Source organism: Dendrobium catenatum, unplaced genomic scaffold (genome assembly GCF_001605985.2).
Source record: "Dendrobium catenatum unplaced genomic scaffold, ASM160598v2 fragScaff_scaffold_459, whole genome shotgun sequence".
Lineage (NCBI taxonomy): Eukaryota > Viridiplantae > Streptophyta > Magnoliopsida > Asparagales > Orchidaceae > Dendrobium > Dendrobium catenatum.
The window spans coordinates 155,469-169,753 of NW_021318921.1; the positions used below are offsets into that span (position 1 = coordinate 155,469).

The following is a 14,285-nucleotide window of genomic DNA, read 5'->3' on the forward strand; positions in this document are numbered from 1 at the left end:
TATAATCAATACTAAATGAGACTATAAAAAATATTATATTTGTTAACCTATATAATTAATTAGTAAAGGCATGAAAAATACGTGGTCATCATATGCTTTGATAAAAGAACAATAATAAGACTTATTTATGGATGACAACATTAAATTTTCTACATGGCTATGCATTAAATTTAAGAGGATTTATAAAGTGGAGGATTTAATTTTTTTATTTATTTTCTAGATGGCTATTCATCTGAGCCTATGATGCACCGACACTCTGTTTAAAGAGGTTATGCAGTGTCGGACACGTGTGGGACACGGACACGCGTCCGACACTGCATGGACACGTGTCCGACACGGCATTGGAGTGTCGCAATTTAAAAAATTAAAATTAAATCTGAACATGCGTGTCCGGTTATTAAATAATAAAATCGTCTGATTCGTTAGGTACATGTTCGGTACCGCTCGGCACCGAGCAGGTATATGCTCGGTACCACCAGGTACATGCTCGGTACCGCCAGGTATATGCTCGGTACCGCTCGGCACATGCTCGATACCGCTCAGTATACGCTCGGTACCGCTTGACACATGCTCGATACCACTCGATACATGCTCGATACCGCTCGGTATCTTTCCATACAAACAACTTTGAAACTTTAAAAATAAGCAGGTCAAACCCCGCAAGGGGATATCGCCCCGTTGGACCCCTGGCAAATCGGTATATTGTTGTATTCATGTTGTCTTATTATTGAGATATTTTGATTTCACTATTGAGTAGTTGGACATTCATGTTATACTAAATGATTTTTTGCTTATATTTTTTGTGGTTGTACTAGACATTTTGTTCTAAACATCTTTATGTTATAATCTAAACAAGTTATCATTGAATTGATTTATTATTATTTGTCATTTTTAATATAATGTCATCTTCATTTCTATATATTATATTAAAAAATTATTATGTCGTGTCCACGCCGCATCCGTGTCCTATATTTTAAAAAAAAAGTCCTGTCCCGTGTCCGTGTCCGTGTCGCCGTGTGCATGTCGGTGCATCATAGATCTACGCAAACTTGTGTATCGAGAAATGATGATGGCAATGAATGCATGTTGACATAAAATGTATTTTAATTTTTAAAAATCATGTAAGCCTTTGCATGCATCATAATGGTCACGTCAAATATTTGATAGAAGAAAAATTAAAAGTTATACAAGTTTTTGTGATTCTTAATTATGATGAAGCCACACAATTCTTAATTATGATGAGGCCACACTGTAAGTATCTTCAATAGATTTGAATGTGATTCAAAGGATTAGGAGGCTTGATATAAGTCAAGATCGAAAAATAAAAGAGTTACAATTGTTACTTTATTAATGAATATAAATTTCATGCACATGAATATAAGAGTTGAAAGGTGACAATGAGCAGCGGTGTCTGCATTAAGAGGTAGCTCTTATAATATATGTAGGTGCGATCACTACAGTGTGTTGAAAGAAATAGAATCTAGCTACACTTCTAACGGCAATTAACTTCATATGACTATATATATGTTTATTTATAATCTAAAATATTACTACACTGGCATTTCGTCTCATTAAACAAATTTATTTATTCTATAAAATTATCAATCCATTATAATCTTCTATCCCATTTTCTTTTATTAATAGAACTTTATCATTTATTATACTTGTGTGCTAATATTTAATCATTTTTTGGAGGGAAACCAAATTATAAATGTGACTCTTAGAGGACATGTACATAGAATGTGATTTATTAAAATGGCCTAAAAGTCATTCAATGTGGGTTATGTAATAGCCCAAATTTATAACTATCGAGATATTATCCGTTTTGGCCTAATGACCTCAAGTTTTGTCATGTTGGTATAACTTCTCAGGAGGTCATGACCCATCATAAGATTTCTCCATAATGAACATGTTTAACTACAGAGTTTCTTTAATAAAATTTCAAAAATTACATAAAAAAACGTCTTGATATTTATGAGTTTAAAATTTTTTTACTTAATGGATTATAATCCAAAACATTACTACACTTTGGTATTATGTCTCACCAAACAAATTTATTTATTCTATAAAACTATTAATCAATTATAATCTTCTACCCCATTTTCTTTTATTAATAGAACTTTATCATTTCTTATACTCATACACTAATATTTAATCATTTTTTGCTGGGAAACAAAATTATAAATGTGACTCCTAGAGGACATGTACATAGAATGTGATTTATTACATTAACCTAAAAGTCGTTAAATGTGGATTGTATAATATCCCAAATTTATAATTATCGAGAGATTATCCGCTTTGGCCTAATAGCCTCACAGTTTTGTCATGTTGGTGTAACTTTCTAAAAGGTCACTGTTGCGTCCTGGAATATTCGCGGCGGTAGAGAAATATTTAGTTTAACGTCTTAGCATTGTACGAAGATCCAGCACACAAGCAGATAAGTGAGAGGGTGTAGCATTCATAAGAGACACCAGAGTTTTTGATGCCGTATCAGTCACCCATCCCAGAATTTCTCCGGGATGAGCACACTTAACTGCGGAGTTTCTTTAATGAAATTTTAAACATTACAAAAAAAGCACCTCGATATTTAAGAGTTTAGCTTCTTTTTATTTAAGGGATTATTATCTAAAACATTACAACACTTTGGTATTACTTATCATTAAACAAATTTATTTATTTTATAAAAATATTAATCCATTATAATCTTCTACGCTATTCCCTTTTATTACTATAATTTTATCATTTATTATACTCATGCGCTAATATTTAATCTTTTTTTTTAAACAAAATTATAAATGTGACTACTAGAGGACATGTGCATAAAAATGTGATTTTTTACAATGGCCTACAAGTCGTTCAATGTGGGTCATGTAATATTCCAAATTTATAACTATCGAGATATTATCTGCTTTGGCCTAAGGGTCACACAGTTTTATCCTGTTCGTGTAACTTTTCAGAAGATCATCCATTCCAGGATTTCTTTGGGATTAGCAAGCTTAACCGTAGAGTTTCTTTAATAAAATTTCAATCATTACACAAAAAGACGCCCCAAGTTTTAAGAGTTTAGCTTTTTTTTTTTTACTTAAGGGATTACAGAATCATCCACCAGGTAGATAAAATTCTATAGGTGTAGACTATACAAGTTCAAGTGATGACTCCTGCCACATAGGACTTTGTTTCATACATAGTTCAAGAGATGACTCTCATGACGTAACACTTCATCTTGTATGACACTAAGTTCTCATATTTTGTCTGATGCATTGCTTTGATATCTTTTGTAATAGCCTAAACTTTATATCGAGATATTGTCCGCTTTGACCTAAGGGCCTCACGATTTTGTCTTATTTGTGTAACTTGTCAGGAGGTCACACATCCCAGGATTTATCCAGCAGGATGAGCACGCTTAACTGTGGATTTTCTTTAATGAAATTCTGACTATTATACAAAGGTGTCTAGATATTTAAGAGTTCAATTTTTTTTTTATTTAAGGGGTTTCATAGGTTAGATGCTGATTAAAGAATTTTTGTTTATTTAAGTTATATTAACAATCTAAATTATTACGTATTTAATAAAATTAAAACCACCAATCAAGTGGTTGAAATTCTAAAACAATATTGGATAGAGCTATGGATGCCTTTGAGAGACATTTAACATGATGAGAGGGAGATGTAATGAAAGTATATACTTTGGTGGAATTTCTATCTTATTTCCTTAAGTGCATGTTACCATTTTATTTTTTCAAAGTTTGATATATTTTAATATTTATAAGTTTCGCATCATTATAGCCTATCGACTAGCACCATGGTACTATTCTTTTGCGTGGTCGGGACGCTGTGGTAAAAACATGTCCCTCTAAATTGAAGTTAAGTGTGCAAAGTTACAAAAAACGGTGTTTGACTTTGAGGACATCTTAGTTTGGTGAATAGTAATCGCAAATGAATATTTAGATTTTTGTGATTACAAATGATCGATTAACAATTGAAACATAGGTACTTGAAAAGGTCGATGATCATGAGCGCACATCCATACTGCATTATGGAGAAGGTACGTACGTGGGTGGATTGGCAAAACACTATGTTGGAATAATATCTTTTAATGCTAACTATGATTGCATATTAACTTAATTTAAGCATAAATTCTACTAATAAAAAAATTAATTCATTATTATAATGTGCTTACTTTTTTTATAATGTAGCCTTCAACATAGGGGGGAGAGAGAGAGAGAGAGAGTACACACACAAGTAGAGATATCTAGAAGGACACATAATTAAGAATAATGATATGAATAAGTTTATTAATTCACATTCATGTTGGGTAACGACACATGCCTTTAAATTATGCATCTTAACATTAGCAATACGGTTATAAAAGCTAATATTATATTTGATATTAAATTTTATGCCTGCATAGAATATTTTATTAGTTTTGGTTAGAGATAAGGAGAGACGTCTAATTATTAGGGAGATAATGATGTATGAAGAAGGCGGCATACAATTTAGGTAAATGCCTAATACATAAATGCACACCAATGTGCATTAATATGACTCTCATAAGTTTCAAACTCAACCAAGATAATCATAATGTCAGATGATGAAAGTAGAGCTGACAATAAAGTTTTAACTAGAGAATCCTAATTTGATTATGTTTGAAGCCACAAATTACAATACCAACAAAACAATTGTATGCATAAAAAAGGTCCCCCACTCTTGAGGATAATGATACTAATGATGAGCAATCACCACATCGATTGATGTAGGAATGTACTTTATTTTAATTGTGATGAACATTTTTTTTTCACTACGTAGTGTTTATCACATTCATTAAAACATGTATAGTATATAAATTCATACATTTAAGTTTTATCGACATTGTGTTTGTTATTAATAATATGTACAATTTTTTTTCACTGCATAGTATTTGTTATTGATAAATTTTATAGTTTGTTATTCTTGACATCAAGTGTTATTGGATTTAGGGTTGTGATAAATCTTAATTTATGGTGTAAAATTTTAAAATTTTATTTTTTGTTTGTTTTTGTTTTTGCTGATTTTCAATAAATTTGTATAAATTTACATATTCAACATAAATTTATGATTGATTTATAACAAAAAGTGATCAATTTTATAGAGTTTCTGACAAATATGATGGATTAGTGATGAGCTATAAAGCATCGACACATCTCTTGAAGAGAGAATGTAGTGTCAGACATGTGTTGGATACAGACACGTGCACAACACGGTTGGGACACATGCCAGACATAGCAGACACATGTCTGATTAAAATAATGTTTAAATTTAACCCGACATGATTGGGACACATTTCGGACACAGCTGGAACACTTGTTGGACATGGCTAGGACACGCATGTCCTAATTTTTTATGATAAAATTATTTTAATTATAAATATATGATATCCAATAAATAATTACGAGAGAGAATGAGAGAACTATAGAACTAAATAGATATATTTTTTGTGATTTATATTAGAGGATAAAAAAATATTATGGGAAAGAACTAGCGAACTTGAGAAGTAAATATATACAAAGAAGAACCAACTTTCATTATATGATATCCGATGAACTATTTCAAATCTTTTTGTTGATAAACTAGAGTTGGAAGGAATGATATTCAATGATGATGATATCGAAGGCCAAAAATAAACCTCTGAAGCTAATCCTAATAGTTGAAATTTGAATGCTTGATGTTGTAGTAAGTGATTATTTGCTTATATTTTGTGGTTATACTAGATATTTTGTATTAAATATTTTATATTATAAACTAGACAAATTATCATGTCATTCATTTATTATTGTTTGTCATTTTTAATATGATGTTACATTAATATCTATAAACAATATAAAAAAATGTAATGACGTGTCCGCTCCATACTCGTGTCTTATATATTCAAAAAAAGTGTTCCGTGTCTGTGTCACCGTGTCCATGCATCATAGGTGATGAACCTACAATTTTGCATTAGATGTTTTTATCCGTGCATCATAGGTGATAATTTACATAACCATAAAAGGGCTTGATATATTTTTTCAAAGAATTCACAAATATGTCTTAAGTGATATACCTTTTTTTTGTTAAAACTCACAAATGAGCCTATCCGTTAATTAATAAAAAATGTTACATGTCCTGAAAGGATCAAATGTTCTCTACATAAAAAAACTACAACATTCAAAGAAAAATCTAATAAGCCAATAATCCTATCTAATACAATAATCATAAAGTAAAAAAAACAGAGAGGTAAGAAGACAGCCCTCAAGAAAGGAGCCCAAGAGTTTTTCCAACATATTGTAGACATAAAATCTATCACAATGTTGCAACCGTTATAAAGTGAATTTACCATAATGATTTTTACAAATAACCAGTAGAAATGAAGGTTTTGTCTTAAAAATATATTTGCAATCGGTGCTTAATTTACGATGAAAATTATACATCACACATCAACATAAATGTTGCAGCGTCGACAAGACAAACTGTGGAGAGGGAGAGAGGAGGGAATTGGAAAAGGCTACTGGGGCCTTCAAGACAGGAGGATCAACTGATGATTATATTAGAGAAAATGAGAGACCCAGAGAATGAGGAGGGCATACTTCAGATGAGTTAGGTAAGGATTTCAATTAACAAATATTTGACGAGAATTTCTTCGATAAAAAATATTTAGTGACAAAATTTTTTAAATCGGGAAAATATATCTTATATTTATAGATCGGGGAAATAGACCTTCGATTTATACAAAAACTTTTTATTTACAATAGACACTTTCGATATGGGGGAAATCCGATGAGGAGGTATAAATTAAAGGTGTACGGAACTTCTTATCTACAACCTATCAATGTCATCTTTGCAAACGACTATGATGGGGAGCTGAGTAAATATAACCTACAAGAGACCTGTCTCTAATCTCCAATTTATTATTAAACATCTTGTTTAAAGTCTTAAGGTAGAGAAATTAGGGGAGATGAACCCAGTAGACAATCTTGATCTTTCAATCATCTCTAGTATCTACATGACCAATATTACTTAAAACACCACGGCCTGACAGAAAAAACCCCTAGGTCAGGAGGTCCTAATACAAATTTGTGTAGAATGTACAAAATAAATGATCAAAAGAAGAGAACGTTTTGTCAAAAATATGAAACATTTATATAATATTTATATGAAACAGTTTTTTACTATAAAATTACATTCAAACTCATTTTTCTCCCTAGATAAAATTATATTGTCATCAATTTCTATACATTTGTCTTTTTTTTTATATATATTTTATAATTTATATTGTACTGACAAAATTTGCATCAATAGCTTCTGGCCCAGTTTATCACCTCACGCAAATAAAAAACATTGATTCCAGTTTTCTGATACAAATTTAATTTAAGAGCGTCAAAGCACACAATCAAAAGAGAATGACATTTGACTGAAAAACTAAAATACAGCAAAAACTTTGTTTTAGGACAAATAAATGACTTTTGAATACCATTTTATAGAATAATCAATAAAATAGTTGTCTTACAGTAATTATATAAATAATTTATATTTTAAATAAAATAAAATTTTCTTTTGATTACTTTAACTTCACGATTTACATCAAAAGCTCCTAACACAATTAATGTTTTCTCATGTAACCCCAAAAAAATTTTTGTTAGAAGCGCTTTTATGGGTAAGCGTGAAAGACAAATGACCAAAATACGACATTTCATATGACATGTAAACAATAACTATTTTTTTTGGGGAAAATAAACAATAACTACAAAACAACTATTATAAAACAGAAGAGGACACATTTTCATTTTTATTCTAAAATAAGATTACATCGTCCCATATTTTCAGAATTAAAATGTCGTTATCTTTGATCATTTATCTTTACCTTCTAAAGCAAAACCGCGTCATAGTTCTTCACATAATTTTTTCCTGTAATCCCTACAGCTCCCCCACACATCCAATGATATAGCGCAAGGAACACACGCCTGTACTAACAGTTTTACTTGCTTTTAGGGGCTCTATCCTGATAGTTCTATTCTCTCAAACATCTATAAATGAACATGCACGCATGCGTCCTCGAAAATTTAATCACAAGCACAATAAATGTACGTCGAACTCCCGACCACATATATATATAAATGCATCACGTCATTGCATAGGTATCACGTTTGCCGTATAAGCCATAGGATATGATACAAGCCTAAAAGAAAACAAATGGCAAATTCCATAAATACGGAGATTCCTTTATGCAATAGAAGTACGCTAGCTTGTTCACACCGAAACCATATATCAAAATATATGATGTTCATCCTCATTTTCCCCCAAAGTTAGTGTTTTTAAGCATAATATATAAGTGATTTTATTTGTTTGGTAATATTACTGTTCCAATGATCAGTACCGCTTACTTTTTGAAGAGAGATTTTTTTTAAAGTTGCTCAGGAATGACTATCTTATTTGTTATTATTTTATAACTAAGATTCACATCAAAGATAATGAGAAGACAAACTGTATTGTGGACTTCCAATATACTTTAATCACTCGTTCTCTCGCCACCCAAAATCCAAGTTATGGAAAAGGATAGATGGTGTGCATAACCAAGCAGGGAAGAAGACGGTACAGAAGCTATATATGTACTATTATTGAAGTAGAAAAAGGAAAAAAATGTAAAGCTATAAATGTAACTCGTTTGGCGTACGCTTTATAGTTTATATAATCAGAAGATTGTCCTGAAAAAATCGGAGGAAAAACTCCCAATAAAATATGCTAATCTGTAATTAATATGTGATAAAATTAAGAATATGTAATAAACAAACAATGCATTTAAGCAGGGGAAAATTGTCAAGGAATTTTAAATTCAAGCAGCAGAAGAAAAAAAAAAAGAAATATTAAAGCAGAACCGAAAATATTCAACCAGGAAACTCGAACAAATTCAAAGAAGAAGAAAAAAATCTAAAATAATAGCAAAAAAAAAAAAAAAACGAGAAAACAAGCGAGGAAAACGGCAAACTGGAAGGCACGGCGATCGAGGAATGAGAATAACCTAGTTAAGTTGAGCCCGTGGTGGCCTTTTGATAACGTGCGACGGCTTCCCCACCAAAGAAGTCTTAAACGGCGCTAGCTGACTCGCACTCTGAGTCTCTCTCGCCTCCCATGTTCCTATAATAGGAAAAAGCGGTTCGGAAAAAAAAAGGGGAAAATAAAATATCCAGATTGAAGAAAGAAATAAAGTTTTTTTTTCCTAATTTTAGAACTTTCTGGTTCCTATTCTGGGTCTGAAAAAAAAGGTTTTCATAAAAAAATGTCAAGTAATTATGCTAATAATTGCAATTATGATTACCATTAATCAATATTAATATAAATTCTCACGAACAAACAAAATTAATGATTAGTGAGAATTTTTCTTAAATAAAATTAATGGAATATTCAATTTAAAGAAAAAAGTTTTGTTTTGGGATAATATTTTCATGTGTCGATCTATGAGAGGATCAGAAGATTTCTTTTAATTTATTTTTTCTTGGGGTCATTATAGTATCACTCTTCAAGAATCTATCTTCTCCCTGCATTTCCCTCTCCTGTTCCAACTACAAACTCCGAAAAGGATACATCCGTAAGTTTCACTATTTCACTCTCAAATTTAAAAAGAAATATGAAGTTATTCGAAACAAACTCGATCAAGCCAAGCTCAGCTAAGAAGAGGACCAAAAGCTGAAAACTAGAGCAGTTTTCTTATCAAGCAGTTTCCTCATTTAGTGCCTGTTTCCACGTGGGAAGAGACAGAAATAGATAAACTCACGAGAAGAATGGATTGAGAAACACACAGAAAAGCCAAAGATATCCATCCAAATTAAGCCCCATATTCGAGCTCTTTGAACTACTCAAGCCACATCAACAATCCACCTACTATCAAGATCAGACAATCAAAGCCATATATACATCTAAAAAAAACAAAGAACCCGACAATAATAAAAAAAAGAGTTCCCGATCAATTGTTCGGAAGGAAGATGAGGAATGCGAGAGAAGCACCTGGAATCGGTGGAAAACTCATAGAGCTTTCCCTTATTGGAAAAAACGATCACAGCAACCTCAGCATCACAGAGCACGGAGATCTCGTGCGCCTTCTTAAGCAAACCCGATCTCCGCTTCGAGAACGTCACCTGCCGGTTTATTTTATTCTCGATTCGCTTCAGCTGAACCCTTCCCCTTCCCATTGTACTTTCTCTCTCGGTACCGAAACCCTAATGAGGCAAGGCTGATATGGTGGAAGAATGGAGTGGAGGGTGGGAGCGCGTTTGATGAGCGAGAGTGGACGGAGGTTTGAGTTTGATTTGATATGTTGGGTAGATGGGGGGTCTCGGGGTGGTTTTACAAAACCGGAGTGGTTTTGGGTTGCTCGCTGTCAAAATATTATTGGTTGGGACCCCGAGCCGTTGCGTCTTTCTCTGCTGGCCCTCCTCTCCTCGTACGGGCCACTCCGCGATTTTTTGACGGCGGGATGCTGGTGAAAACTGGAATAAAGAGCAAGCGAATTGGTCGAAAAAAATAGTAATAAAAATTACTTTCTTCTTTATTCTTAGGTTTAGTTTGGAATAATTTTTTTTATTTTTTAAAATAAACTTTTTATTAAACATTTTTTAACCCAATTTATTTTGGCTTGTTAGTTGAGAGTTTTGGCTTCAAACTAAGAGATCTTGAGTTCGAGTCTTTTATATGCGTTGTGTGTGAGTTTGTCTTAAATGACCTAAATGTTCCAAAAAATTTAAAAATTTTGTACTAAAAAACTGTTTTGAATAGCAGCATAAAAGTTGCCGCAAACGACGCCTTAGCCCAAATAAATAAATAGCAAAAGGGAAAATATTTTGATATATAATTTATAAAATATAAGCTTAAGTCAAATTAAAAGATATTTGAATAAAAAATATAAATATATATGTTGCAGGCTAGAATATACGCGGCAGTAGAGTGAGAGAATAATGTGTTTTAGTGTTGTACGTAATAAATGAGAGAGATAAAATATAAGAACTTTTTGGCGTGGAAATTCTGGAGAAGGGAAAAACCACTGAGTCTAGCCAAATCAAATAATTTCACTAGTACTTGGAAAAATTACAAAGCTTGGTCTATCTTTTAACTCATAGACGATGAAATTATAAAAATTTTAAAGAGTTGGTCAGAATTCTGATGTTAGTCGGTGATCAGGCAGAAGTTCGGCGATGATCGTTGGTCGGGCAGAAGTCTGGTGATGGCCGATGGCCGGGCGTCAATCCGACAAGTGGCAGAAGTCCGACGACGAGCGGTGGCTGGGTGGAAGCTGTCCAGCGACCAAGGGCGGAAGCATGTAGAACTTTCAGGCCGCAGCTCCCTCGCAAGCAGGCCGCAGCTCCGCTCCAAGGAATCATGATTGTGTAAGTTTTTCTTCTTGTTTCTGAAATTTATTCATTTTTTTTTCTTCTTCCAAGTTCCAGATTTTGGTTGCTAAATAAAATAATTTATCTTTTCCTGCAAAAAAATCAACTAAGTTTTGGCTTTCTTATATTTTTCGTATGTCTTTTCCTTTAGAAAACTGGTTTGGCCAGCAGTTGAAGACTTGCAGTTCCGTGAGAATTTTTAAATTTTTTTAATTTTCTGCTTTGATCGAAATTCAAAAATAGAATTAAATTTTGCGTTGAGATAAGCATCATGTTGCCACTAAAATGTCAATTTGTTCATTTTCCTGAGAGTTGAGACTTAAGAGGGACATCTGAGGTTGCTGTATCCATGAAATTCTCTCTCTATCTCTCCCTTTCTATCTCCATCCATCTTTCTCAGAAAATATTAAACAAAGGCTCCGTTTGGAGACCTTGAGAATGGACTTGAGAAGTTTTTTTAAATAAAGCTCAAACAAGTATGGAGGCCTTGAGAATGGGCTTGATTTTCTCTAAATTCTTCAGGTAAAAGCTCTGTTTTTTTTTTTTACTTTTGGTTATGGCTAGTTATTACCCCCACCAATATATGTCTGCTTATAATTGGCGAAGCATAAGTCAGTGGCTCAGTGCTGGAAGCTACTCCATATGCTGGAGAAAAGTCTTTAAGTTCACACTTTTGATTTAGGTTTTTTTCTCCTTTCAGTGGTGATTTTAATGCTAGGCTGATATATTGAACTTTTTTTCTAATTGTTATATATCTGTTGTTATGGATTGATTTATTATTGTTGGATTGATTCCTTATATGATATTTAACTCTTTATATTGAACTTTTTTTTGTTATAAATATATATTTTTTATTTTTTTATAATTTTGCCCCCCCTAAGAATTAAGGCTGGTTCCGCCCCTGCCAGAGACGTTCGGAAATCCTGCTACGATTAGATTTCCAACAACATTCAGAAGTACGATGATTGGCGGAAGTTCGGAGATGGGTGGAAGTCTGGCAATGGGTGGAAGTTCAACAATAGATAAAAGTCTAGGAACAGACAAAAGTCTGACGGAAGTCCATCGATGGGCAGTGGTTTGACGAAAGTCTAACAAAACGCGAAAGTCCGATGATGGGCATAAGTCCGACAATGGGCGAAAGTCAGAGATAGGTGGAACTCTAATGATGGGCACCAGTTAGGCGGAAGTCGGGCAAAAGGCGAAAGTCGGGCGATGGGAGGAAGTTCGGGAACGAGTAAACACTATAGGCAAATTGCCTATTACCGGTGGTAATTTCTAGCAGTTTTTTGCTACTTTTCAACGGTTTGGAATTTTTTTTTTTAAAATTTTTTAAACCGCATAGGAAATGTAAATTATCGGCGACCAATTTTCGTCAACAAAATTTTCTGGCGGTTTTCTGGTGGCTCATACATTCAAAAATTAATGAACCAAAAATCATACCTAAACCACTGAAAAATTCTGGCGCAATAACCGCCAGCAACTAGCAGTAAAAATCGTTGGTTATTACTAATTACAAAACAAAAAAACTGGCATCAACTTCACGTAGTCCGATATCGAAGTTTTTGGCAGCTAAATCTCATTTAAATCTAATAGTTGAGAAATGAATTATTAGAAAAGATATTGCCTTAAAATCATTTAAATCTAATAAAGAAATATCATTTATAATATTTTTTAGCCAAATAATTTTAGGTCTACCTCTACCTAGCTTTCTTAATATAAGTAAAATATAATACCTCCACTTTCCTAATTGGGTCATCACAAGGTCGCCATTTTAAGCGACCAAACCATCTAAGGTGTCTTATCTCTGCAAAACATAACTTAGTGTGATGCTTTTCTTTTAATGGCCAACATTTAGCACCATAAAGCATTGCAGGTCTCACCACCATCTTATAGAATTTTCCATTAAGTTAGAGGGGGACTTTTCTCTCACACAACAAGCCCAATTCATTCCTCCACTTCAACCATCCAACTTAAATTCTATTGATAATATCCCCTTCTATTTCACACTCTGAATAATAGATCCAATATATCTAAAATGTGTATTCTTATTAATGACTTTAACGTTCAAAGTCACAATCCCCTCACTAGATGTATTACTACTAAAATAACACTCAATATATTCAATTTTAGATCTACTTAAGCGAAACCTTTAGAATCTAAGGTTGACCTCCATAATTCAAGTTTATCTTCCACTCACTATCTAGTCTTATCAATAAGAAGAATATCATCAGTAAAAAATATAAATTAAGGTACATCTTCTTGCTAATGTCTACTAAGAATATCCATGACTAAAGCAAAATGATATGGGCTTAAGGCTTTCTCAAAATCAACCTTTAGATTCAAAGGTTGACCTTCATAATTCAAGTTTACCTTCAACTCTCCCTCTAATCTTATCAACAAGAAGAATATCAACAACAAATAATATAAATTAATCAAGGTACATCCTCTTGTAAATGTCTACTCAGAACATCCATGACTAAATAAAAAATTGAGATGTATGAAGATCATCTTTGGCTAGGGTAGTTAAACGTGAGTGAGGGCATCCAAGGCAAGGGCGTGGTCAAAGTTCGATGGGTTGGAGTTCTGTTGACCAAATGAATGAGCATAATTTGGCGAGGGCACGAACGTTTGGACAAAAGAATATGAGCAGCATGAAGAAATGAGGAAGAAGGGAGGGGTGTTCAATCTTAAGGACCTTTAAGGTAGTTTTCTACAATTTTAACCGCCAGAAATTTTTTACTTAAAAATGGCAGCTAAAACACCAGTAAAAGCTGCCATAAAAAGAAAATATTTCGGTTACTGTCAGTTGACCACCAAATTTTTTGGCAATTTAGTGTTTAATATCAAAAGTTGAACCGCTAGTTAATAGTGGTGGGAAAACTGTCGATTAACAGGC

The 14,285-nt window shown here is 32.9% G+C and overlaps 1 protein-coding gene across 2 annotated transcripts in view; it reads right to left on the reverse strand.

Annotated features, from left to right (window-relative positions):
• LOC110112591 (truncated transcription factor CAULIFLOWER A) overlaps positions 1 to 10,312 on the reverse strand; it is a 42,835-nt gene extending 32,523 nt beyond the window's left edge. The window contains exon 1 of one of the 2 annotated variants that reach the window (XR_003700542.1): positions 10,011 to 10,312. Coding sequence is in view for 1 of the 2 variants with exons in the window: in XM_020844870.2 (XP_020700529.1) it covers positions 10,011 to 10,195 (185 nt within the window). In the remaining variant the exon portion in view is untranslated. The remainder of the gene's footprint in view (positions 1 to 10,010) is intronic. The other variant, XM_020844870.2, reaches the window with a different exon arrangement.
• Between the last annotated feature and the right edge of the window lie 3,973 nt (positions 10,313 to 14,285).